The following is a 27782-nucleotide window of genomic DNA, read 5'->3' on the forward strand; positions in this document are numbered from 1 at the left end:
GCATCTAGCGAGGTGTAGTTCTTTACTTTGATGCAGTTTTAGTGTTGGTCAAGAGATCCCCTATATATTCTGTACACCAGTATTTCTCAATTACCGGTATTTTTCCACTAATAACAAACTTTTTCTAGAGAAGCACTCTTCTGTAATTAATTATAACCAGGCATATATATATATATATATATATATATATATATATATATATATATATATATATTCTGGGTTCTTGTTAATTTTTTTTTTTATTATTTATTTTGCGTAAAAGTGCCACAATAAAGCAAAGTACCTGGATAAAAAATATCTTAGTGCTCATATTAGCAAAGGACAAAACACTAAAGTGGTAGAGTATTTCCACAGCCTTTTTGCTTACAGGTGTTGCCTTAGACTCCAACCAATTTGAGTTTGTTTGACATAATGCTAAAGTAAAATATTTCAAAATACATTTTGCAATAATGTTCTAAACCACTGATTTAAAGCAATGGAATAAGAGGAAGGGACCACCACGTCCATGACCACACATGTTAAGTTTCCTGCAATGAATGCTGTTGGGATCAAGCTCTGCTTATAGAGACTCTAGAACGGAATGAGTGTGAGCCGCTTTAGTCATTAACAGGTACGCAACCTATTTCTAAGGCTGCAGTATCCTGATATTTGTGATGTAGGCACTACTGAACAGAGCCTTTGTCTAAAAATCCACCGTGAAGATCAATTTCTACCTTGGGATCGCTTGCTTAAGAGGTTTGCAAGAGGTTTGGAGAAAGCATCTACCAGGACTTTGTTGCTTTTGTTAAGGGGGTGTGATTGGAGGAGGGATGGGGCACAGTCAGAATTGGGGTACGTAGGGTCATAAGTGGGAAGGGTGCTGCTGGAGGTGGTGCAAGTGCTGGACATCTTGGCCGCCCAAGGCTCATTCATTAAAAAGTTTTAAGGGACTTCTTGGTGCCCCTTTCCCCTGACTGCAGTGGTTGGAGCGCAAGGCCTCTGTCTCGCTGCTTCTTCACGGTGACTATGCTTGATGCAGATCACAACAATATTACGTCAGCAGCATATATGGAAACACTCCGGGTTTCGCCCATAGACTCCAGGAGAGGTGCAGGTTCACTGAGACGCCACTGGAAAACTCTTGGTCGCAAATAAGAGCTAAAGAGAAAAATTTAGGGGAGAGATACTGAGAAGGGGAAATAAAGGGGAGCGATAGGTGGTCAAGTCCTATATGTGCAATCTGGGTGCTGGGCAAGTGCTAAGGATGCAATCCTGGTGATGGGTCAAGTCCCATGTGTGACAGGCTTAGTATATATTGATGGGAGTTATGCAGTGTTACTTTTAGTGTCTGATAGGAGTTATATTGTTGTGGTTGATAAGAGTTGTGGTATACCACGGTCAGGCTCAGTATATATTTATGGGAGTTATGCTGTACCATCCTCGCCTTGAGTGGAACCCAAGTCTGGCTGGTCTTGCTTCCTCTGAATGAGTTAGAAAGTTCAAATAGAAAAGATAACTACTGTGAATATTTACTTTCAAGACAGTATACCACATTTTGGAGGCAAGTGCTATTTTTAATCACATGCTTATGAAAGATACATATTACAGAACTTTTATTTAATGGCATAACAAGTGCATTTAATCATTTCCGCGTAAAAATATTTTATTTGCGCTAGTTTTCTCTATCCTAATTTTACCAATATCCTTGTGTACACGACAGCACTGCATGGACCTTCCTGCAATCAAAGATTACACCTCAGACTTCAACCATCCCTAGCCAGAGTACCAGGTGATCCTGTCTTTGCATCTACGAAATTATTGTTTTCCTTCCCCTTTGCAGTTTTACATATAAGTTAATGGTTTGTTCTAAATCAAATTACATAAATAAAAACAGCCAATCAGTGGCATGAATCGTCAAACCACAGAGGAGCTCTGGAGTAATTTATTCAAATTTTTATCTGGTGAAAAGAATTTTAAAGAACTAATAAAGTATGGTAATATGCATCGTTTAAAGGGCTGCTTTGAAAACTGGAGTGTCCCTTTAAGTGCTTAATATTTTTTGTGGCATACAAGGGCAAATGAGAAAGTTTACTTTTTCATGCACTATAAGCAAACAGTTAATGTTTACACATAGATGTTGCAGATAATTGAAATAATGTTGCAATAATATCAGCTTTCTAAATTGCTTAAACACAGATAAAATTAGGACTTGTGAAATGAGTGCTGTTTCCATAAGCTAAAGCATCCAACGACCTATGATGTCACTGCCTGGTAGTTTGCATTCTCACATCATGCGCAGTTCAAAGAAAATGAGTGCAGTTGAAGGCACATATCGCTACCTCCTTTGTAAAGAGCGTAGGGGAGGGTTTTCCCTTTCCTCAACAACTTCTTCTCAATCATCCCAAAGTCATTGTCTGGTTGGTCCTACTGTAGCATCAGTCCCATATAATGCTCTCTGAAAGCGCATGCACAATTGCACTAGACCAATACATTTTGAAGGACAAAATAAATAAATACAGCAAATTATATGTTTTCTGAACTGTGCACTGCATTTAACCTTTTCTAATAGATTAAGCCATGTTCAGAAAAAGTTGCCCACTTCCGCAAAAGTTAATTATGGAGTATAAACTATTACGGAATTATTCCCACTATCTAAAACAGCAATAGACTTATCCTCTAAAAGTGTTAATGCTATAGGATAAGACAGGCCGCTGGCCACAACATACTTTAGGAAATTTCGTTCTTCCATTTTGTCTATACATATGACACATCTGTTATTGGCATCAGCTATTAAGATGTTCCCTTCTTTGTCAAATGTCACTCCAGTTGTGTGAGCTGGTAAAGGGAGAAGCAAGCTTAAGGCAAAGTTATTAATTTGTCTTATGAGCTTCATCTCACAGCTGAACAATTTTATTTGTGTATTGCTGGAATTCTTGCTACTCATTGTCAAGTGTTCAACCACAACAACTGCTCCACTGGATGGACACACAGCGACTTCTCTTGGGTGATCTAAATTAGAATAGATATTTACGATCTTCTTGACTTTACCTCGTTTGAAGTCTGCAGCAACAACAATTAGGCTACCTGCATCTGTATCAGAAACTATTATTTCATTTTGAGGGGTAGTACCCAGCCCCCATGGAAAGCAAAATGGTTGTTTAATGACCAACCTACTTTCCCCTGATTGAGTGAACACTTTAAAGGATCTGTCTCCTGCATCCGTCACAACAATGAATCCATCCAATGTTATTGCCACATCATTCGGATAAACAATTGAATTAGACGAATCAACTTTTGAACCCATTTGACGAATACACTTTCCATTCATGGAAAATATTCCAATCCTTTTCTTCCCATCATGTGCCACTACCAAATAACCTGTTGTCTTGCAAACGGCTATCCCAGTTGGATTGAATAGTACGCCCCAACCCCCAAATGAATATCCAAGGTTAAAACTTGCAGATTTTAGCTTGGTTACTTCATGACTTGCACTAGTTCCAGACCCACATTCCGATTGTTCAGGAACCACACAACTTACGAGCTCCATTAAGTGAAGGATAGGTAAGCACACACTGGTCTCCAATGTTCTACAAGTTTTGCGACAAAAGGGACACTCCAGTCTTGGACTTCCAGCAGGACAGAGAGACGAAACACATTGTTGACATATAACATGGCCACAGGGAAGATTTTTGGGCCTGTGCCTCTGCTCACAGCTGTACTTCTCAAAGCAGACCTTGCACTCAAGTAGGTTAATTTCGGTTTCATTTAAAAATTCTCTCATGTTCTTTATTTCCTTGGATGCTGCGGATGACATTGCTTACAGCTGTAATCCTTAACAACAACACAGAGAGCTCATCACGCCGCAACGTGTCACATGACCAGGCAGCGTGACTCTGTAAGCAGTGCTATTATAAAATGGATTAACATGACTGGCCCTTTTCTCATGTGTTGTTAAGTAATGCCACCTATTGGATTTACACAGAAATGCAGGTTCATATATCAAACTTTGTTAAGGGAAAACCTTTATCTGTACCTATTTGCACTGCATCTAGACTACACAACGGGCCAGGCAGTGGGGCCAGTTGGGGAGATAGAAATGCCCCTTCCAACCAGCCACAATCAAAATATGGTGCAATGTCCATGTGTTTTCCAGCACAGACCTCTATAGGGTAGCCCCCTCCTACTAGGAGCGCATTGGGATGTGACAACATATTTTGGTCCCCTGGAATGGTAATCAGTGGACATCAGGAGAGCTTCACTATGGAGGCACAGACCTTAAACTCCCTCCAATAGATCAGAGGAATGAGTATGCATCTTTCATTTACTCCATGATAGCTTTATGTCTAGGTAGTCAGCTAGTAGGGGCTAGTAAATGAAAATATGAAATATATGAATAGGGAAAGATGGTGGTTCAAAAAAGAGGAGGTTAGTAAGGTCAAAAAGTTAAGAAGGTCTAAATCAATAAGAAAGAAAAGTAGGTTAAAAGTCAAAAAGAGAGAGGGGAAGAGGGTTCACAGGAGAAAGTAGATCAATAGCAGGGTGAGTAAAAGTCCAGCAATGGTCATTATTATCTAAACCTTGACATTTATATGCTGTTAAATGTTTAATGCAGGAATATGCCTTCCGTCATTTTGAGTGCTTCCTATGCATGATTCATTGAATGGGCCACTATCTTTGAAGCTAGATGGTATTTATAAGTTAGTAATAATGCCAAAAATTAACAACTGTGCTGAGCATCCAAGTTTGAAGTTAGGCTAACTTGTGGAATGTTTCGACCGGGCTTCAAAAGGAACAGCTCGAGATAGTTGAGCTTGAAATAAACTGAACCATCAGGACAGAAGAGCGGTGCGGTTAACAGAAAAAAAGTTAAATATAAACTTGCAAGTTCCTGAGCTGCAACTGAGCTACTTTCAAGCTGCCAGAAAGGTATGTGCAGAAAATGGAAGCAGCAAGGACAGATAGACTGATAGCAGGTGCATCGCAGGTTTTGGTCTCTCAGTTTAAGAAACTGCAGTGTGTAAAGTACATCCTCATCCAGGCCTTGATGGAGAGGGTAGCTCCACTAAGAAAGTCTTCAAGAAAAAAACTTCTGAGAGGTTCAAAAGTTCAGAGAATCAAATTCTATGTGGACATTTAGAACTATAATCATTATTAGAAAGGGAGGAAATGGCATCCACAGTAACAACTTTTAAGTCTTTGAAGAGTAAGGGAAAAAAATGATGCCCATCATCCTGGTGGGCTGACATTAATATCAAAATACTTGATACCTTCTAGCCTGAAGAGATGCCAAAGTATTGTACCTAACCGGTGTTAGGATGTGTTGCAAGGTGGTATGATGGTGACCCTCCTTCCTCATAACTATACCCTTTTATTTTTTTCTCAATAACCTATATAATTTTTTTTCTATATAAATTTAAAATGTTTTCTTTTCCTAGGTCTTGACTGAATTGTCACTCAAACACATGAATATATTTTGATCTCTGAATTATCAAATAATTAATTGTGATTTTAGTGCAGTGTGAGTAAATCTATCTTGAATCTTATATTTATTTGCCATTCTTTAGCGTAATCAATGCATATAAAAATCAAGATAAATGAGCCAAGAGGACAAGTACGTTAGACCTTTGCTGAGGAGGTAACTAAGTCACCGTACAAAAAAGCAGCAGTGCACCAGGTTCAAACTCCCAAATGACACTAAGCATAAGACATTTTAATTCAACCAAGAAGCTGCTATAGCCTAATGTTTTTGCTTTTTATTTTAAGAATAAATACATTTTTGGGAAAACTAAAGTAATACAAGTACTAAATACTAAAATATCATTGTACAAAACTGGAAAACACAGGTGCTGAGGAAATAAAAAGATATAGGGAGCTTTGTGATTGTAAGAAGAGGACAAAGTAGGTGGTCCAAGGGAAAAGTTTTATTTTAAAACAGTATATTTTCCTAGAGATTTGCTTCACTCAGCAGAGCTTTTAGGAAAGTTTTGAAGTGACTAAAAATATTTTCTCATCAAAAGAATCGAGTCCCCAAGCTCTTTGCTTGTCAGTAAGGGAATCAGTTATCTTCAAACACTTAACATTGCACTGCGAACCTGAAAGGAAGCAATAATGGTGAGTAATTTAGCTCAAAGCATAATAAACCATAATAAAATGACCATGGTATTCCAATTGCTAGTCTATTCTTTTTCTTTGTTTTACATATCAACCAAAATATATTTGTTTATTTTCTAAAAGTGTAAGGTCTGTGTTTCTCCCAAACGACAGCTAAATAGTGTATGGACCATCAGAAAATTGTTCTACAAGCAACAGCCCAGTAAATTACAAGAAAATAAAGATCAATGTCAGCAGACTGATTCTGTTATTAGATCAATTGGTTACGTATGCCAGTTATAATATACACATATTTGCATAATTTGACCTATCTACATTATGTTTACAGTCTGAATTATGTAATTGTTTTCTTTTTAAAGCTTTTCACAACACACCTCCATGAGTAAATACTTACAGTACAGCAAAAGAGCTGTGGTTCTTTTGTGGTAAATCTCTACCAGCTCTATATAAGTGGATCGTACAGTTTTTGCCATGGTGTATGACTTATGACGTTAAACTGTGATCAGCAACCTTATCCCTCCTGCACAGCTGTGTCTGTTTCTTAGCCAACATATTACATTGATGATCATTAGCACCTGTCTGGTATAATTGTTTAATCATACACCTAGCTATATGCCTACAAAATCCCTGACTTTGTGTAACTGTACCTAGAAGAACTCTTGCTGCGTTGAAGGCAAAGGGTGGTAACATCAAATATTGTTTTGACTTATAATTATATATTATATATATATATACAGCATATCAAATGAAACAAACACCAAAATGACTTCACTTACCAAGCAATTTTTCTAATTCTGCATCCGGTATGTAAAATGGTGGCCCTGAAAAAGAACCACATTAAACTTGAAACAATAACAAAACTTTTCAATAGAGGTGTTTATCTAGTACACTGGGCTGAGTTAACAGAGCTAGGACATAAAAATGGCTAATAGCTGCTTAAAAAACATTATATAAAAAAATGCAGCACACAACTGCACACCTGCAGTAATTATTCTGATACAGTTCAAACCAACACATGTTCTACTTGCTAAGCACTAGTCTAACCAATCTGTTGTAAATAAACATTCAAGTCAAACAAAACTATGTGAAATAGATCACATTTACTGCCATTATTGCTCACCTGGATGCAACTTGGGGTCATATTCAAATGTATCCAGGAGGTAACGACAATCTTTATCCATTAATGATAGTATCACACTAGCATACCTGTAACAGAAAAATAAAAACTATGAACAAATACACAACAATTAAATGTACTAATGTTCACTATGGTCATCATTAGCACTATCCATAAGCATAGTTTATGACTCTACCCAAAGATTGAACATTAACATGTTTGTTGCCTAAGCCCTGTGAATTGTCTCCTTTATTTTGTATCTGTTTTACTTCTTTTACAATCTAGAATATTAAAGGTCTGTCCTTAAAGCTGGTTGTTTGTATGCACATGTTCATGAATGTCTATGTATATTTATATGTGAGCATGAATGTTGTGTGCTAGCATAGATGTGTATGTGTAAGTGTTTGTGTGTGATAGTGTATGTGTAAGTAATGTGAGATGGAGTCTGTGTTAGCATGAGTGTTTGTGCAACAGCATGGATGTGTATGTGTTGTGTTTGTGCACGAGTATTTAGTGGTGCGAGAGGGAGCATTTGTATTAGAATGAGTGTGTATGTGCGTGTGAGAGAGTATGAGTGTTAGCATGTGTAAATTTGTCTTGGTGTGTTTACATAAAGTGTGTGTCAGAGTGTATGTTGGCAAGAGGCAAAAAGGCACAGACAAGTTGTTTTTCGGGCAATGATGGCACAGACCAGCTGTTTGGCAGCAAGGATGGCACAGATAAGATGTTTGGGGACACTGACAAGCTGGGGCAAAGATGGCACAGGCAGGCTGCTTGAGGGGTTAGGATGACACTGATAAGCTGCTTGGGGCAAAGGTGGCACATATTACTTAGACAGCTAGGAAAGGTAAAAAAATGCTGCAGATAATATAACAGAAACTGATGGAGCAGAAAACAAAACCTGGCAAAAGTCTCAAATCCAAATAACTTAACACAAAATATATATATACAAAGCCATCCGCCCTAAAAGCCAGAAGGCAGACACCATTCCACCAGTCCATCCCAAGAAGGGACAACTTTCACCCCGATAAAAGCACACAACAGAGATATAGAAAATTGCATATTAATATTCTTATTAGGGAGGGGGGATGGGAGTTTTTCAAGAAGCAGTTCCATCTTCCGCCCACGGCTCTCCTGCACAGCCGAAAATACCAGCCTTGACAGGTAAGTACCAACAGCTTAGCAGTTCGCCTTGTGGCATGAACGCTAGCCCTACCACCCCTTCTATTAATAGCGCGGATTCGCACCTTTTGCGCGGCGCGAGGCGTCTCGAGGTGCTCTAGAGGTGTCCTCGAGGCTAAGGCGGCAAACCGCTTAGCGGCGCGCGCACATCCGGTAGTTTCCAGGTTATATAACTTAGTCTATTTTTTTTAAACAATTGCTTGAACTTTTGAACCCTGCCTTTGAACTTTTGAACCCAACCTCCTATCCCCACAACTACATGCCGCCCTGCGCTATTTAGGCGGCAGGGCTCTTCAGTCAGTGAATAAAAGGAGATCACCCGCTCTGTTAATCATTGCCAATCAGGCACCAAGCACGATGAATTTACTATTTCTATTTGACAACATTTTACAAAGTGTACTTGCCGTTCTCTGTCAGTAGGATTCACAGCTACCATAGCTCCTCGATCCCATATTCCATCACACTTGCCAATAATTGAGCTGTAAACACAATAAATCCACACCTGTAAATTTAACCATATAATGTAGAACATTATTTAAATTAAAAGTACAAATCCATTTTATTGTATGATGTACAAGGGGTCTTCACATGGAAATATAGTTGGGGAGTTTTGACTTCTTAAATGAAAAACTTCCCTTTCACAGGTGTTATAAAACTTCACCACAGGCAACATATTCTTATTACTCTAAGAGGTGCTGTGTTGTTACCACTGTTTTTGGGGTCTTGGAACCCCTGGATAGTAAACCATTGAGGCCTAACAGTGCTAATCCCACATGCTTTGTTTTCTCATCTGACTGTGGCTTCTCCATGAAGCAAGGAGACTCCCTGCCTTCCTCTCTCTGTCGCAGATGACATTGAATTGGACACAACAAAATCAGTTGTGTATATTATAGAGCTTCTTTTTGAAGAAATAAGGTAGTGGTAGGATCATAACAGTGTTAGTATAAACCCTTTAAGGACCAGGCTTATTTAGCAATGTTTCCAAAAACAACTAAAGCAATTTTTACTAAGTTTTTATTAAACTGCGATTCCCCACTAACTCATTTTTTCACATTCCCACAAATAATATATTGGTTGTTGCAGGACAAGTAGGGTCTTCTTTTGAAATAATAATTGTATATATGATTATGATTAGGGGAATGTTGGCATGTTCCATGCAGCTGTAAATGTGATTATCCCTGAGAACGATCACACGGCATCCCTACACATTTGTTGATGTTGCTAAACCCCAATATTGAGACACTGCAGCAATACCAGCTGAGTGAAGGAAGCCATCATCAATTGTCACAAAGGCGGTTAAAGTGCAAGATTATTATTCAAGCAAAACAAGGCTTCTCAAACTGATGAGAGTAGAACAGAGCTAGACATTACAGCCATGAGTGTGCCAGACAGCATTCATACTTACTCATTTATATCAAAGATACTGCAGCAGTACAGTGAGATGTTACCAGAGGTACTCTGCAGAGCAAACACAGGTTAGAGCATTAGAAAAAACCCAAGGTGCTGGGTTTTATAGAGAGTCATTAAGCAGCAGAAAGAGGGAGATGGCAATGCCAGCACAGATAGATCTCTGGTCAGACCTCACCAAGTGTAGCCTCACAGCCCTGGAGAACCCATCTCCAAAAGGATTCTGGAGAGGAGGGCTACTAAAAGTGTGAAATGTTTGCAGGGTAACTATTATTAAGAATGGCTAAGGGATCTCAATATGTATAACCTGGAGGAGAGAAGGGAGATATAGAAACACAAAGTACAAGAGATATGTAAGAATTGTGGTCATAAACTAGAAGTAGAGGGTCAAAGTTCTTGAGTAATGAAAACAAGTTGTACTTGATTTAGAGTGTTTAACCCCTTAAGGACAATGGGCGGTCCTTAAACCCATTGAAAACAATGCATGTTGTTTGTCATTAAGGGGTTAAGATAACATATATAACATCCCAGCAGAAGTGGTATAGGTTAATTTCTGCAGGCCATGGCAAAAGCATATTATATAGAGAGGTTTTTTTATATATTGTATAGGTCATAGCTTGTATTACTGGATGCTATGGTTTTGGGCCAATGTCATTACATTGCCCTCCAGCTCTGCCCTATCACACTGAAAGAACATGGAGCGCTTCTAAACATTTATAGACTTTTAAGGACTTTTAAGCGTGACATGCATGCGCTTAAAAACAATTTGGAAACATGTGTGAACCATTTGCCATATATATGTGATTCTTGTGTCCTCATGGAGCTCATGGAGTACGTATTCATATGGCAACATTGAACAAACCTTAAACACTTTAGCTCCGGGAATTGCAGGGACAGCTTCTTCGAGATAAGTAACATTATTTTCTTTAAAGAAATCCTTTAAACCCATTTCACAGACATCAACTCCAACAATGTTATGTCCCATATCAGCTAACCTGCAAAGCACATGAGAGATTACTTGCCACTTGTCACAGTTTAAAATGAAGATTTTTTTATTATTTACAAATCTGAAAAGGTAAATATGCAAAACAAATAATAAGTATCACTTGGTTTAACATTTAAACAATCAGTACATAAAACACTACCAGTGTACAAAAATACAGCACAATATTTTTTTTCAATTAATTCATCAAGTTAGCTCATACAGGTAACTTAAGGCTACTATTTAAAAGGCAGCACATATGAATGCTATAGGACAGTCCCTGGTAACATATAGATTTTATTTGCTTAATAGGTGGCTGAAGAGTGCTTTGAAACCTGAAGAATTCATCACGTCCCCGTTTTAAATGTAACAATTCTAGCTGATTGTTATTACAAAAGCCACAAGTTTCCACTTGTATCAACAGGACCTGTTCAATTCTGCTTTGTCGCATTAGATCAGCAGTTTTCTTTCCCAGCTGTCCAGCAGGTTCAGTGCACGTGGATTTACTCAACAATTGAGCTAAAGGTAAGCCTTAACAACAGCGTGATGAGACAGCAGAACGCGCCATTAAATAAACCTACCCATACTATATTCTAGGGCTGCCGTTTTGTTTCCCAACCATGAAATGTTTACTATATAATCAATCATTGGCAAGGGTTAAATATTTATGGAGGTATTCAATATGTGCACAATATAATTAGTGGAAACACAAAGCTTTGTGAATTTATAGTCTGTAAGGGAAGGTTAATAAATATTTGTTTACCATTTCATATCGACTGCTTTCCCACAAAGAGGGAAAAAGATGGTAATTTGTTTTCTGTTATGCAGCATGGTCTCCAAAAACTCCGCAAGTAATCTAGAAAACAAACACTCAATATTAGTTCAGATAACGATGGAAAGACACGAGGGGTTGGGTGGACAAGTGGCAGATGACACAGGTTTTGGTAAATAAAGAAGTAAACTTTCAGTATTAAAATGCATTTGGTGAATCTATAAAGTGAATGTAATGCTACATATACAGTAAGGACCTTTTAGAAGCCATTTTTCTCATAGCTTTTTATAATACAGATACAGTATTTTCACACAAAGTGAATGCTTGAAACTTTAAAAAAAATGTTACTAGATGGATTTATAGTCTATTAAGCTCATATATATTTAGAGTCATACAATTAATTATACATAGTCGTTGCTGAATTAGAATGAAACAGGTCATTTTTTAAACAGGTTCTTCAAGGTAACAATCTGTGCACAATCCCTGCTAGCTATAGCTGAAACTGCAGCTGAAATTCAGACGGTGGAAAAGTAGTTGCAGAATAAAAGTCTGGGGTTTTTTTACATTTTAAAATGCATATTAGTTATTATACTAAATATACGGAACTGTATAGAACAGACTTGCCGTTAGTGTGAGGCAAGGGCCAGTATGATTTTATCACTGAAGCAGGGGGGGGCTGGCACCTTCTGGCCCTGGGGAAGGAAAAAATCAAGTAGCCTCATCAGTCCCTTCCACCGTAACTAACTAACTAAATATTAAGACTCCAACTTAAATGTGCAGTGCAAATTTGGCCACTGCTTCTTGTGAAGCTACCCTATAGAACTGTAATAAGTACAGAGAAATCATGGGAGTGGAAAGGGGGCAATTTTGGGCTGCCCTGATATGAAGATTTTGCGCCGCAATTAGAAATTTATTTTTTTGTGTGGGTGAGTTTGAATTCAAACTTTCCATACAAGTGACATACGCTTTAGATAGCATTTACTGGACTCCTTTTGCTGTTGAAACCGCTTTATAATGCATATTATGTACATTGTCTTCATTAGACCACTGTCTGAGCTTGCCTTCCTGGCTTAAAGGATGGAAGCCATCCCAACATTAACAACAACACAAATTGAAGAATTTAAACCCAAAGTTTAGTATTGTTTCTACTAAAAAGATGTCTTTAAAGCATTTAAATAACATTATTTGCATTGCAATTTTTTCTCTTAAGATAAAGCACTTTAATGCGTATCCATTACCTAGCACATTGTGTTGTATATAATATGAGCTCTCTCCTGCTTCTTGTGGGAGGCTGACTTGAGGAGGTAAGATTAGCCATCCAACATTCACAAAAAATGGGTGTAGGTGGAACCATAAACTATCGTGCCCACAGAGAGATCAAAGGAAGTATTGAGCTGTGAGAGTTCCCAGGTATGGAAATGTATTTAATGTGATAAAGGTGCATCTTTTCCCTAATCCAAGAATAATCAAGATTACCAACAACAAAATAACAACCAATTCCATTCTATACATCCAACCTAAGAAAAAACAAATAAAATCTGAAATCCTCACTTATGTACTTTCTCTTCATGAAATCCAATCTCCTTTTTTTCCCATTTCCGTATCCAGTCCTTGTCAGACATAATTTTGGTTTGCTTTGTTCCATAACTGGTGTTTAGTTGGGACTCGATTGAACCGTCCATGTCCTGCAAAAGATAAACATAAAAAATCTCCACAGTTTGAATCACTATTTTTTTTTGGTCGTTAACCAAATTGCAACACTCCATAGGTACAACATGCTGGGACCCCAATAAAAGCACAGACAGGGAAAGAAAGAAGAGAACTTCGGCCAAGAATAGTGAGGAGAAAACAATAATACGATGCCATCAGGGCCCTGCCTGTTGGGGTTTACAATGTAAAACAAGTTTTTAATAGTTAAAATTGCACAGTAATTAATTTTTTTTTCAGCCTTAAGTAAATGACCTTTAGATATTCATAAAATGGCAAGTGCTGAGATGGCATATAAGGAATCACAAAATTACAAAACTGATTCGGGGCACGTCTTCAAGCGAAAGCCCTACGGAAAAAAACTAGAATGCATACAAAGGGCGAACGTACGGCTAACATGATATTATGCAAATACTCAAACTGTTCTAGCATATGCATCTGAAACGCATTCTAATGCAATATTAGTAATAGGACATTTACTCTGTTTTACGCATGTTAGACTAATGTACTAAATTAATCCGAGTGCAGAACAAATTGATACATTATACACCTACTTACAATAAAAAATGTTCATATACATATTTTCAAATGGAAAATGCACTAAAATGAACTCAAGCAATAAAACACACTTTCAAAGATTTACAACTTGGATACATACTGCACTCAACCCGGGGGGAAAGGCATTTCTGTTGGGCTTTATTTCATGTTTTATGCAATTTGACATTTGAATTACTTTTAATGCATACAAATAGCAAACCAGATTTCCATAATCCCAAAAAATAGCACACAAGTTAATTTCTAGCCATGTATTATGATACAATAAGGGTATCCAGCCTTCAATACATGGATCCAAACTTCTGGAGACTTGAAGAGCCAACAATTTATAACTACAATGCACTTCAGGATCTTCTCCCCTGCCAAGGACCGTTCAAAATGCAGTGAGAATCAGCTTCGCCGTGTTCACACGAACTGTTACCTGTTAATTGTGATGGGGTGCTTGATCCGTGACAGGTGTCCTCGGTCCAGATGTGTCAGTTAATGTGGATTTACTGGAGAAACAAGCTTTCTCTATCACCGTCCCTGTGTAACTCCTCCCTGTAAAGGAATTTTCACTGTCGCTTGTAAACCGCTGATCACATATGCAGTGCATGGAACGCTCCTTTCTGAAGTGCTATCAAATAGTATGCCGTGTCTGAATAATCCCATAAAATCAGTAGTGCCGTGGGGTACTAAGGTAATCCTGGGCCTAGCTGCCCCTTTGCCCCGTGTTACAGATAGCCATAGCTGTAAGTATGGTTTAAATAATAATTTAATGAGACCCTCGGACACATGATTATACATCTCATTAAATTACAGGAATGCACACATTTTTAAGGAACAGTGAAACAAAAAAGTGATTATTACTCTTTGGTGTATTTTAGTGAATCGGCCAGCTTTTGGCTCAGATATACTGTTTGATTTGTATTATAAGAGTGAGTTCACATAGAGAGGCTGATGGGACTATTTTACGTCCATTAAATGATTAAAGTTTTTGTAAGTACTTTAATATGCATTCGTTAATCCTACGGAATAATTAAATAACGGTCTATTGAGTAATCTAAGACAATTATATGTAAGAGGATCTATGAATTTAAAGCAACATATTCTGTTTGAGACTCTATGTTGTAGTAAATGGAGTTCATAACAACTGAATAAGTCTGACTCAGCAGAATGTGAAGTTAATACCTCAGCAGAGAAATTCCTCTTCTCAACATGTGATGTCAACGGTTTTAGATGTGACGCCCAACAATGACATCATGCACCACAACACACTTTCTGAGGTCCCTTCAAGGCTGATGATGTACCTGACAAACTGTTCCCAATTTGCTAGGATGCAAGCTCCACCTTGATAGTCCAATAATTCTTGACACTGATTGGCTAGCTTAAGCTGCCAATCAGTGACAGGAAAGAAACTTTCCTGCATCTACACAGATCACACCCTTTACTGAACCATCAATGACTGGAGGTAAATAGATCATGGAGCTGGAAGTGAGGAAAGGGGGCAAACGCATTTGTGAGGATTCTATACAAAATACCCCCATGCATTTACAAGGAGGATATCACAAAACCCTAAAGAGGCCACACAGAGGCTGAGGCATCCATTTGATGGCATAAATACCAACCTGATTGCTTTATTCACTGATGTGGGAATTAAACATTTTAATTCAATGTCATTCTGACAGTAATAACCCTATATTTGCCAGAGGTGTCCATTTAGAATGCAAAGCGAATTCAGTGACTTCCAACCACAACTGCCCTGTCACCCCAGGCTTTAGTGAATAAACCCCACCGGTGCTGTTCTATGTTCTACATACAATAAGTATTTGTCCTGAGTCCGACTGCTCCTTCCACAACAGTCTGTGAATGAACCGCCATGCCCGTCCCCTGACTACGCTCGTTAACTATTAGAAATGCTAGTTTCCATAATGTTTAAACCGTTTCACACCCTGGACGGGTTAATGGAGCTTACACCAAAATAAACAATTCTGAAATGACATTTGTAGCAGTCGCATTTTACAGCGCTAAGTAAATAAAATATATATATGCACTGGATTTGACTGATTAGGTGTTTTGAAAGAAAAAAAAGTCTGCATTTTTTAATTAAATCAATAGACAAGTTTAACTTACCACGTGGTTGTCAGGACTGAGAATTATAAAGCTTGCAGGAGTCACAAGGAGGCACGACGCTAGGGTCGATGACAGATTTGCCCTAAACAAAAATGGGCGCCCAGAGAAGTATAAAAACAACTCGGTGTTGCGCACGCGCGGTGCTCGTCCTCTGCCTGAGGCTGTTTTCGTTAGTGGTCGGTCATTGAAAGGAGTTAGAAGGGGGCGCGGAGGTTGTTGTCTTTGTGGCTGCTGTTGTGTAGGAGCGTTAGACGGGACAGGCTCAGCCAACAGGTCCCGGCTTAACTGTTTGAGTACCTGCGGCTTCCACTAGCATTCAGTACACGGTGTAATTAGGGCCATGTTAACAGCACGTATGAACGGTATTAGAAGGACTCTGTGTTCTAAAATATGTAACATTCTTTAACAGCTAGTGGCAAAAGACCCGGGTTTGTGGTTCATTAAACCAAAATATAAATGGAGATGAAACATTTAATATCAATGAATTAACTATATAATGACAATATATCGCCATCCCAGTCAAGTTACTCCAACTGGCCCTGCATGCATGCATAGTTGAATTAGGAGGGGAGGGGGAGTATGTAAATTTTGAGCGGGGTAGTGAAGTCCAGTGATCTGACCTCATGCAGATTGGGGCATTCATTTATTTTGGTTGGACATGGGAAATGAGACTCATGTAAGATAAGATCCCATTGTAGTTTCTTTTCAGTGTATACAAAACTGTATTTAAAACTTTTTTTAGTAGACCCTTAATAACAAGGTTTTTTTAACTGGTAAAATGGCTAAGGCCGTGAAGCTCTGGTGCCACCTGCTGTATTTTGCGGGGGTCATTTGCAAATACTTCCTAACTTTCCAGAGGGGGTTATGAGGGAACCATGATTTCACCTTGTCTGCCCAGACCTTATGGTACTTTAGGGATCCTCTAAATCGCTGCCAGTGCTTGGTCCCGCTCCTAGCTAGCTGGGGACACAATTTATCTTAAAAAAAAAAAAACCACCTCTAAAATGTAATAATTCAAGTGTCTTGATTTATGGAAATACCAAACTGTTGTAGAATTTCCATACACTTCTAACAATTATAGGGTGAATATATAGATTGTAAGTTTGAGAGCCGGGCCCTCTTTTCTATAGGGATAACTATGTCCAAAATATGCGATATATACTGTTATAGTAGGACTACACCGACAATACCGTTATAAATAATAGATTTATCAATAGAAAATTGATCAAATAATTATGACCGCGATCAAAAAATGTATTATAGGAAACCGATCAAATAATGAGTGTAGTCCCCTTATCACTACAATTCACTCCCATATATTAAAACTCTCTGATATGGATAATAATGTATTTATTTTAATTAGCTTAATCATCACATTTCTATACATTTTTCCATTATTTACCACCCAAGCCCTCTTGCCTAAGGACTAATTTTAGTGGTTGACCAGTAAATAAAAAAAACATTTGTTTCTGATTACACAATGTGCTGGGGAAGGCCTTTCTATTTTTCCTTATTTTGCCACAGACAAGGGTGTAAAAAATCTAAATAATTTTAGGCTTTAGGCTATAAAAATGTCTAACCGGAAGTGTACCAAGTCTAGGTTGTGCTGAAGGCACATTCTAATGTAAAGGGTGCATTCAGTTATGGCTACCTTATGAAAAGTTTGACTGTTGTGAACTAAAACACGTATCCCTTTAATAATTCCAACTTCTCTTTTAATAAGCCATTGCTCCTATTCTTTAAATTAGATATTTGTGTTTTGTTAGTAGACGAAGGGTACTGATTAATGCTTAATGCCAGGGGATTTGGTACACATGCTTTGTAAAATTAGAGAGTATATTTATATGACTTTTATATCTAGTGCAAACCATATGAATTATATGTAGTAAGTGGCAGAAGGCCAATTGAAGGTTAGGGTCCAAATATTGATAAGAAAGTATCAACTAAAATGGACACAGTGTTTAACTATTACTGGTATTATCCTTTGGGTACTTTACATTTAGATCAACACTGTAACAGAATAATATATATATATATATATATATATATATATATATATATATATATATATATATATATATAGTGGATATAAAACTCACAATAACCTGGTTGCATAAGTGTGCACACCCTCTTGTAACTGGGGCTGTGTTCAGAATTAACCAATCACATTTAAGGTATGTTTGGCGCAAAAACAACACTGCACATCAAAGAACACCATACCCACAGTGAAGCATGGTGGCGGCAGCATCATGCTTTGGGGCTGTTTTTTCTTCAGCTGGAACCGGGCCTTAGACAGGGTGGAGGGGATTCTGAACAGTTCCAAATACCAGGCAATTTTGACACAAAATCTTCAGGCGTCCGTTAGGAAGAAGAGGAAGTTCACCTTTCAGCACGACAACGACCAAAAGCACATATCCAAGTCCACAAAAGCATGGCTTCACCAGAAGAAGATTAATGTTTTGGAATGGCCCAGCCAGAGCCCAGATCTGTGCACAGGAGATGTCCTCGCTATCTGACAGATTTGGAGCACTTTTTCAAAGAAGAGTGGGCATATGTTGCCGCATCAAGATGTGCCATGCTAATAGCCTCCTACCCCAAAAGACGGATTGCTGTAATAAGACCAAAAGGTGCTTCAACAAAGTATTAGTTTAAGGGCAGGCATGTCCAAAGATTGCGGCCCGCGTTCCGGACTGATAAGGCCCCACAGATAAGTTGCCCAAATATAGATCTGTTTTTTTTTATATAAAAGGCAGAGTGATTTAACACCTGTTTAGATTTGTCATCCAAGTCACAAAATGAAAAGTATGCCGTTTTCAATAAACTTTGCATAAAATAGTTAATTTGCAATTAATTTTAATGGTTCAAAGAATGTCAGACAAAATGGTCGGCCCTCGCACATGTTCACTTCATGAAATCTGGCACTCTTCGAAAAAAGTTTGGACATGCCTGGTTTAAGGGTGTGCACACTTATGCAACCAGGTTATTGTGAGGTTTCCCCCCCACTCAAAGATTTCGGTTTATTCTGCAATTGAATTAATCACGTTATAGGTCACATTAACGGTGGAAAAGGTTCTGACATTTTATTTATCTTTGTCTCATTCTTTAAAATCATAAGAACCTGGCATTTTAACAGGGATATGTAGACTTTTTATATCCACTGTATTGTTTGTATAAGAAAATACCATTTTGAAGAAGTCTTAGATCATAAGCTGCATATGGCAATGTATTTTCATCAAATCGTATACTTTTACCGTATTTGCTCGATTATAAGACGACCCTGATTATAAGACAACCCCCCCAAATCAAAATATTAATTTAGGAAAAAAACAAAAAGCCTGAATATAAGACTACCCTATAGGAAAAAAGTTTTACTAGTAAATATTAATGTAAACTAATTTTCATATTTAATAAAAGTTATGATTGAGAAAAATATATTTTTTATTTGCCAACCTGCCCCCCCAGTTATGCGCATCTGCCCCCAGGCTTGCCACTCTGCCCCCAGAAATGCCTTATACCCCCCTTTTGCCACTCTGCCCCATGATGTGCCTTTTAACCCGCTATATGCCACCCTGCCTCCAGAAATGTCTTATACCCCCCCTATATTCCACTGTGCCCCATGATATGCCTTTAACCCCCTATATGCCCCTCTGCCCCATGATATGCCTTATACCCCTATATGCCACTCTGGCATTTAGGGGGTTAAAAGGCATATCATGGGGCTGAGTGGCATATAGGGGGTTAAAATGCATTTCTGGAGATATATATATATATATATATATATATATATATATATATATATATATATATATATATACTGCTAACAGCAATCACACTCCTATCAAGCCAAGGCATGTACATGCCAGTACATGCTGGAACCTGGGGATGATAGAAGTGTGATTACAGCCTCCCTATGCCATGCTACCACCCCCACCCCCCTTACACATCCATGCTATCACACACACACACTCATTCACAAACATTTAAATACTCATTCATTCCATTAATCACACATACACACACGCTCAAACCCCCCACCCCCTTACCTGAACTGCAGATCTCCCACTCGCAGACTTCTGCAGGGCCCGGCTGTGCGAGCAACTTCTCTGGGCCCGTCCCCAGAGGAAGGAGGGGGGAGGTAGAGTTATGTGAGGAGTTATGTGCTAGCTTCCTGTTCTCCTGCTGCTAATAGCAGAGACGCTGCTCACGACCAAAGCCCGGTAAGCAGCATGGCCCCAGCAGAATGAGGTCTGATTAGAAGACGACCTCGATTATAAAATGAGGGGTATTTTTCAGAGCATTTGCTCTGGAAAAAACCTCGTCTTATAATCAAGCAAATACGGTATTTGGATTTTGTTCAGTGCTTAGGAATCCGCTTTTGGGGTTATGTGATATAGTTTTGTCTCAAAAAAATCCATTCCCAATTTTCTATGCCTGTCAGTAAGGGTATCAGCCGTCTTCAGAATTTTGAAACTGCACGATAAACCTAAAAGAAACATAGAGGTGACCAGTTTACTAATAAAAAAACATGCAAATACCATGAGGTATATCACAATAACTCACTGAGTATATTTAAATTCACCAACATATTTTTGTATTTTCACAAATCATCAGTGGATCTCAGATGTCAACAATTTGCCCATAGTAATTGTACCCAACACATGTAGGTTTTTTAATGGTTTTTGGAAGTTACCAGGAACATGCTGGTTCCCTTTTCTGAACCTGAAGTTTTTCAATTTTATTTTGTGTAGCCTATATCTCATTTGTGACTGTTTAGCAGCCCACCAGCTCAAAATACCCCCACAAAAGTATAATTGTTTAAATCTACAGGGCAGACTAAATGACACACTCATTTCACTGCACAACACCATACAGAATAGGGCAGTGCAGACACACAGAAAATAAAAGGTTAAATTACATAATACACTATATAAAAAGCTTACCTAAAAAGATACATTGTTACAAGTATGCCAGCCTTTTGTTTTTCTCAAAATTCCTTTTCTCTATGCCAGCTCCCATCAACCTTATCATCAGCCTAGCTAAAAGTAATGGGAGTGTAACCCAGAGAGTCATCACCCCCTTTTTAAAATTAAAAAAAAAAAATGAAAATGCTTTATAAAATGTGAATCTACGTTTTTACTTTTCCTTATTTTTATTTGTAATTTATTTTTTGCAGGCGTGTGGGGGGTGGGGCTACTGCCATTAGGCTTGGTTTCCATTGGGTTTTTTTTTGCTAAAAACGCCTATAAAAACGCCAATAGCGCCACCTGGCGTTTTTTTGTGAAAAACGGCTGCAGCCAGATGTTAGCTGTAATTCAATAGGAAATCGCAAAATGCCATTTCCACTTGGCGTTTTTCTGTTTGGCGTTTTTTCAGTCCTCTTTGGCGTTTTTCTGCTTTTTTGGGCTCTGTGGCAGTTTTTCAAAACTGCAGCATGTTGACACTCTGGCGTTTTTTGCAAGAAATCTTGGCTTTTTTTCTCCAATAGAAGTCTATGGGAGAGAAAAAACGCCATGAAAAAGCCATGTGGGTATATTGCCTTGGCGTTTTTTATGGCGTTTTTTCCACAGTTACAATGCAGAGGATGGACCCAGTATCTGTGTGTCCTACGAGAAATAGGCTGAAAACAAACAGTTTCACACAAAACAAAGTCCTGGACTGGTTCATATTGAATTTTACACCATTTGGAACAAACATGCCATTACAAACAAACATACGCGACCGGATCCTGCGTGCCAAAAGCAACAGCAAACAATTTGCACCATCATTTGGGGCCAATCTTCCCAGAGGAGCAGACATTCGAAATAAAGCATGCCTTACAAACCACAGAAAAGAGACAAAAGGGTCTACCAAGTAAATGACATCAGGAGAGGGCAGATACTTGCCATTTATCCTAATCCCTTTTAGCTGGGTGAAACTTCTAACTTGTAAAGGCTGGAAAAACTGCCTAAGGTCAAAAACAGCAATTTCCACAGAAAGGCTAAAACGCCAGAAAAAACTGCAGAAAAAACGCCAAAACGCAGGTAAATGCAGTGGCAGTTTTCTTGGCAGTTTTCCTGGCGTTTTTCATCAAGAAAAAAACGCCGGACAAAAACCCAAGTGGAAACCTAGCCTTAGGCTGTAATGTTTTTTGTTCTCTTTTTGAGGCTGATGATCAGTCATTAGTGAATCCGACCGATCAGAAGCACACAGCCGCCTGCACCGGAAACAGTCGGGAAGTGGTGTGCATGGGCACACACCGCTACTTTATTTATGATGATCCGCGCTATCCATGTATAGTTTTAGGCATGTTTTTTTCATGAGGACATGGAACGCCATGAAGGATTTAATGGGTTAATAGTGCTGAAAATGGAAGAAAAAAGTATTCAGGCATTATTCCACCAAACAATGCACTCAGAAAAAAGGTTTAAAATGTGGCTGTCTGGAGATCTCCATAAGAAATATATGTTGTCTCACGTGCCTTTTGGAGGGGAAACCTGTGATATAACAATTGCTGATCCATGCATGTCATCTGCCGACTTGTGACATATATACAGCTGTCTGAAAATATTACATTATGTAAGCTTTAACCCCTTTGTGGCTGAAGAGTTTGTTAATTTTTGAACCCTTCATGACAATGGCATACACATACATACACATACACGTACATATACATATATATATAATGGTATACTAATACAACAGAAAAGAAATATTTTTATGAGAACATTTTTAATGTAATAAGCTTTATTATATTTTACTATATATTTCTGTATCCACATAAACACATAAATGCAAAATAAAATACTAATTTGCCAATATTTCTTGTTATAGGGCAATTAAAAGATCAATATTTTATGTGACTTACCAAGCAATTTTTCTAACTCTGCACCTGATACATAATATGGTGGACCTGAGAAAAAAAAGACTTTCAGTTACATAAACATTCCATTTTATTATTTATATTCATATGCACCAAATGTTCTGGGCTCCAGAAATGGAAATGATAGGCACAGGGATTCTGTCTCAATAGGGCGATCTTCTCCTAGTAACTAGTTTTTTATTTGCCTACTGTGTGAAATAGATGACATTTCTTAGCATTATTGCTCACCTGGATAAACTTTGGTGTCATATTCAACTGTAACCAGGAGATAACAACAGTCTTTATTCATTAATGATAGTATCACATTGGCATAGCTGTAACCAAAAATACAAATATAAGTTGAGTGTACTTCAGCTCACCTTTCAGTTTACATAGTAATGATCATCATTAATATTCATAAGTGAACTTAAATGCTGAAAGGTAATATACAGATTCAAAGGGAACCACTGCATCACCTCATGTAAGTCACATATCCCGTGCAACCCATTTTTGTCAAAGTTCTTAAATTGCTTTGAAGCTATACCTGGGAGGGAATGCACTGACTGATTCACTACAAAGAGAGAGGACTATGTTTAAAGCTTGGTGGGGACTACAATGCCCTGTATTTGGTGTAGTAATATAGGAAGACCAAGGCCTCTCTTGAGTCTGACGTGATACATGGTAAATCTTGCTATTCCCATAGTATCCCGTATAAAGGGGCCTACTGACATTTGTAGAGGGTGGCTTTCTGAAAGCACCAGTGGGACCAGAAGGCCAATTTAAAGTAACCTAGGTAATGGATTTCATTTTATAGAATTAGCCCTCCATTGCATTTTAATTAATGGATCTGAACAGTTTACATTTGACAAAGATCCACTGGAATATGAACTCTCAGATACTACATGGAAGTAGGAGCAAACCTCAGTCCAAAATAAGCTTGATGCTACCTCAGAAGCAGGCAATGATTTTGTGACATTAATTGTAAATACAGGAGCTAAGCTCTAAATACTCTATACAATCTAGAAAAGATGTAGGAGAGAGATAAGTGGCTTGGTGATGGTTAGAGACACGTCATCTGCAAGGCTGCAGTGATACGTTGAGTGTCTTGATCTTGGTGGCCTCATACATTCTGTGTTGAGAGAATTAACTGCACAAAAGGTTCTAAGGAGAGCACAAATAGAATTATGGATAAAGAACATCTTTCTTGGATTACATTATTCATGGAGAATGTTTCAGGTGGTGCCCCAAGGAAAAAAAAACATTTGCCTTTGGTTTTAAATAAACAACCCAGATTGTGTGAAAGTTTTGAATGAACTTTAGATGCTGTCACGTTTCACCATGCGCTAAGCTGGACTTGTTCAAACTTTGTTATTCATTTCACGTTTCCAGCCACTAGTGGCTGCCCTTGCCATTCAGAACCTCTCAGACTAATTATCAGGTCCAGCTGCAGTGGCTTACCTGATCAAGTCAGCCTTTATAAACCTGCCCAGCCCTGCAGTCTGGGCCTTGACATTAATGTTTGAGGACTACCTGTTTGGCTCCTGCCTTGCTCCAGTACCTGCCTTGCTCCAGTACCTGCCTTGCTCCAGTACCTGCCTTGCTCCAGTACCTGCCTTGCTCCAGTACCTGCCTTGCTCCAGTACCTGCCTTGCTCCAGTACCTGCCTTGCTCCAGTACCTGCCGTGTGCCCCGCAAGTGGGCTTACCTGCCGTGTGCCCCGCAAGTGGGCTTACCTGCCGTGTGCCCCGCAAGTGGGCTTATCTGCCGTGTGCCCCGCAAGTGGGCTTATCTGCCGTGTGCCCCGCAAGTGGGCTTATCTGCCGTGTGCCCCGCAAGTGGGCTTATCTGCCGTGTGCCCCGCAAGTGGGCTTATCTGCCGTGTGCCCCGCAAGTGGGCTTATCTGCCGTGTGCCCCGCAAGAGGGCTTATCTGCCGTGTGCCCCGCAAGAGGGCTTATCTGCCGTGTGCCCCGCAAGAGGGCTTATCTGCCGTGTGCCCCGCAAGAGGGCTTATCTGCCGTGTGCCCCGCAAGAGGGCTTCCTGCCAAGTAACTTCCATTGCATATATATTGTTGTACCATCGCATTCAATACAACTCTTAATCCTGATCTGTTGTCTGTGGTTTATTCCTGCGCCTGTCTGTAACAACCCCCAGGCCATCATGCATCGTGGGGTACAGACAGAGCCCCTCGTATCCCCTGCACCTGGGCTCCTTATCAACCTGTGTTCTCAGCTTGTGACAGATGCTGAATAAAAATGGTCAATTTAGCTGGTCAAAGGCCCTTTCAGGGGACATAAGCAATGAAGGGATGTGTCTATGCTGTACTAACCATAATAGATCTAGGCATATCTCAAAGTTTTCATAGGTCTGTCTATTTGGAATTAATCCAACTTGATCTTAAATAAACCAGGAAAGCTAGGAAGGAGTTAAGGCAGAGTAAAGTGAATCCATCTCTAGTTTTTAGGAAGAGAGGGAGCCTCACTTAGTATCAGGGCTTTGTTGGCTGACATGATATATACATACATAATGAGATTTACTATGATGATGTAATTGTTATTTGACAAAATGTCACTGAGACAGGTATTAAATCACAGGGAAATATAATTACATCTATTACCGTTGCCTGTCATTTGGATTCACAGCTACCATAGATCCACGGTCCCATATTCCATCAAATCTTCCAACAACTGAACTGGAAAAGAAAAAAAAATACAGATCCAGATGGTCCTACACAATTTATAAAACAATACTTTGACGTGTAGAAACAATACAATTTAATTTTGCAGAGCATTGTACCATGCATCTTAACACTGAAGTATAATTGAGAAATGTTGAATTCTTACTGAAAAAAACACCACTTTGTTGACAAGTGTTTCAAAGATGATTTTGTCAACCTAAGATATGTCACTGCACTTATCGACCATAATAGGTGCGTTAGGACAATAAGACATTATCACAGATAATACATTTTGAGGTCTTGGAACACACAGAAGATGAACCAACCCCAGAAGTATAAAATATTGCCGTATTTTCCAAGAGGGGGTAAGAGCCACCACAAACTGGGGAGTGAACATGAGACATGCAACTGCAATACTCATGGAGCATTTATTCAGCTTCCATTGATGTGATGTCAGTGAACATCAGGATCTCTGTCATTGTTGCCAACGGCCCAAGTTACTGCTCTGGTATGAAGCACTGGGGAACCAATTAATCCAATAAGGATTAAAGGTTTGTAGGGTCATATCAGTATGAATCCTAAAGTCTCCATGTCACAAGGACCCCAGGTAGAAATAAACAAGTAAGGCATCTAATGCCAGGGAGATATGCTATAATAATGAAGATTCCAACCCACAGTTCTTGGGTTAATATTTGACAGAAACATGCAGCATTAGTAAAGTATGATAAAACTATTGATGATAAAGGGAAAAGTTAATAATTCAAATACAAGCATATTTTATTAGCAAAATGAAGCTTCTCAGACTAATACGAGCACAGCACTGTAAGACGGGTATAACGAGACAGAGAGTATTCATACTTACTCATTTATTTCAAAGATACTGCAGCAGAACAGGGAAATGTTTCCAGATGTGCTCTGCAGTAAAACACAGCTTAACTATAACACTTCTGAAACAAACAGCACTTTTCCATACTGTACTATTGTTGCAAACATCAGACTATGATCATGGCACCAACAGCAATTACGGTAATAGTTGTTTGTACTTCCATTTGACATCAGTATATGCCAGGCATGTCCAAAGTCCGTCCCAAGGGCCAATTGCGGCCCGCATTCTGGACTGATAAGGCCCCACAGATAAGTTGCCCAAACATAGATCTGTTTTTTTGATATTAAAGGCAGTGTGATTTAACACCTGTTTAGATTTGTAATCCAAGTCTCTGTCTCTCCCCCCCCACCCCCACCCCCACCCCACTTACCGGTACTTCTGAGTCCTCAGTGCTTAGTCTGGGCAGCGAGCAGAGTTCTACGCGATTCCGGGGAAGGTCTACGCGATGGACGCAGACAACTCCCGCTGCCAACCGCACCTCCTCCCGGCTGCAGCGGAAGTTGTGTACGCGAATCGCGTAGAGCTCTACACGCTGCCTGGACTACCCACCGGGGACTCAGAAGCACCGGTAAGTTTGGAAGAGGGAGGGAGTGTTAAATGGGGGGGCATAAGGCATTTCTGGAGTGCTTTAACCCCCTTAATGCCACTCTGCCACCAGAAATGCCTTTTACCTTCCTATATGCCACTCTGCCCAATAATATGCATTATAACCCCCTAAATGCCAGAGTGGCATATAGGGGTATAAGGCAATTCTGGAGGCAGAGTGGTAAATAGGGGGTCAAAAGGCATATCATGGGGTACAGTGGCATATAGGGGGTATAAGGCATTTCTGGGGCAGAGTGGCAAGCCAGGGGGCAGATGTGCATAACTGGGGGGGGCAGGTTGAAAAAAAAAAGGAAATAAAAACAAAATATTTTTCTCAATCATAGCTTTCATTAAAAAAAAAAATGTTCACATAGTTTACATGAATTAACATTTACTGGTAAAACTTTTTTCCTATAGGGTCGTCTTATATTCAGGCTTTTTCTTTTTTTCATAAATTAATATTCAGATTTTGGGGGGGTCGTCTTATAATCGAGGAAATACGGTACTTGGGTTTTTGTCATTTAATTGGACACCGGTGCTTTAAACCAAAGGAAGCGTTAAAATGGAGACAGTTTTACTGGGTGGGAAAAGCAGGTATCATGTGTCCACTAAGCTAACCATGATACTTTGTGGCTTCAGTTTGGGGAAGGCCCTCTCCTGTATGACTGTGCACAAAGCAAAGTCCATACAGAAAGGGTTTGACAGGTTTGATGTGGAGGAATGCAAGTGGGCCACAACTAGGGCTGCAACTAACGATTATTTTCATAATCGATTAGTTGGCCGATTATTTTTTCAAATAAGACAACATATACAGTATATGTAGCACTTACTGTATGTACTAATATGTATATATACAGTATATATTTTTTTTT

The 27782-nt window shown here is 39.0% G+C and overlaps 2 protein-coding genes and 1 long non-coding RNA gene across 3 annotated transcripts; all 3 read right to left on the reverse strand.

Moving 5' to 3' along the window:
- Positions 1 to 2391: 2391 nt before the first annotated feature.
- NHLRC1 (NHL repeat containing E3 ubiquitin protein ligase 1) lies at positions 2392 to 3825 on the reverse strand. The gene has a single exon (XM_053467046.1). It carries the CDS (start codon positions 3791 to 3793, stop codon positions 2594 to 2596), a length of 1200 nt encoding a protein of 399 aa, XP_053323021.1. The 5' UTR covers positions 3794 to 3825; the 3' UTR covers positions 2392 to 2593.
- Positions 3826 to 5712: 1887 nt separating this feature from the next.
- Positions 5713 to 16013, reverse strand: TPMT (thiopurine S-methyltransferase). The gene is made up of 9 exons (XM_053467051.1): positions 15925 to 16013; positions 13102 to 13235; positions 11542 to 11634; positions 10659 to 10791; positions 9795 to 9847; positions 8794 to 8868; positions 7211 to 7296; positions 6867 to 6911; positions 5713 to 6071 (listed from the first exon to the last, which is right to left on the reverse strand). Exons 2-9 carry the CDS (start codon positions 13230 to 13232, stop codon positions 5953 to 5955), a joined length of 735 nt encoding a protein of 244 aa, XP_053323026.1. The 5' UTR covers positions 13233 to 13235; positions 15925 to 16013; the 3' UTR covers positions 5713 to 5952.
- A 4257-nt stretch (positions 16014 to 20270) lies between these two features.
- LOC128497138 (uncharacterized) lies at positions 20271 to 23070 on the reverse strand. The gene is made up of 3 exons (XR_008354281.1): positions 23012 to 23070; positions 22769 to 22813; positions 20271 to 20407 (listed from the first exon to the last, which is right to left on the reverse strand). It is a non-coding gene; the product is annotated as an uncharacterized LOC128497138 (long non-coding RNA).
- Positions 23071 to 27782: the final 4712 nt, after the last annotated feature.

The sequence above is a fragment of the Spea bombifrons genome, chromosome 5 (assembly GCF_027358695.1).
Source record: "Spea bombifrons isolate aSpeBom1 chromosome 5, aSpeBom1.2.pri, whole genome shotgun sequence".
NCBI classification, from domain to species: Eukaryota; Metazoa; Chordata; class Amphibia; order Anura; family Pelobatidae; genus Spea; species Spea bombifrons.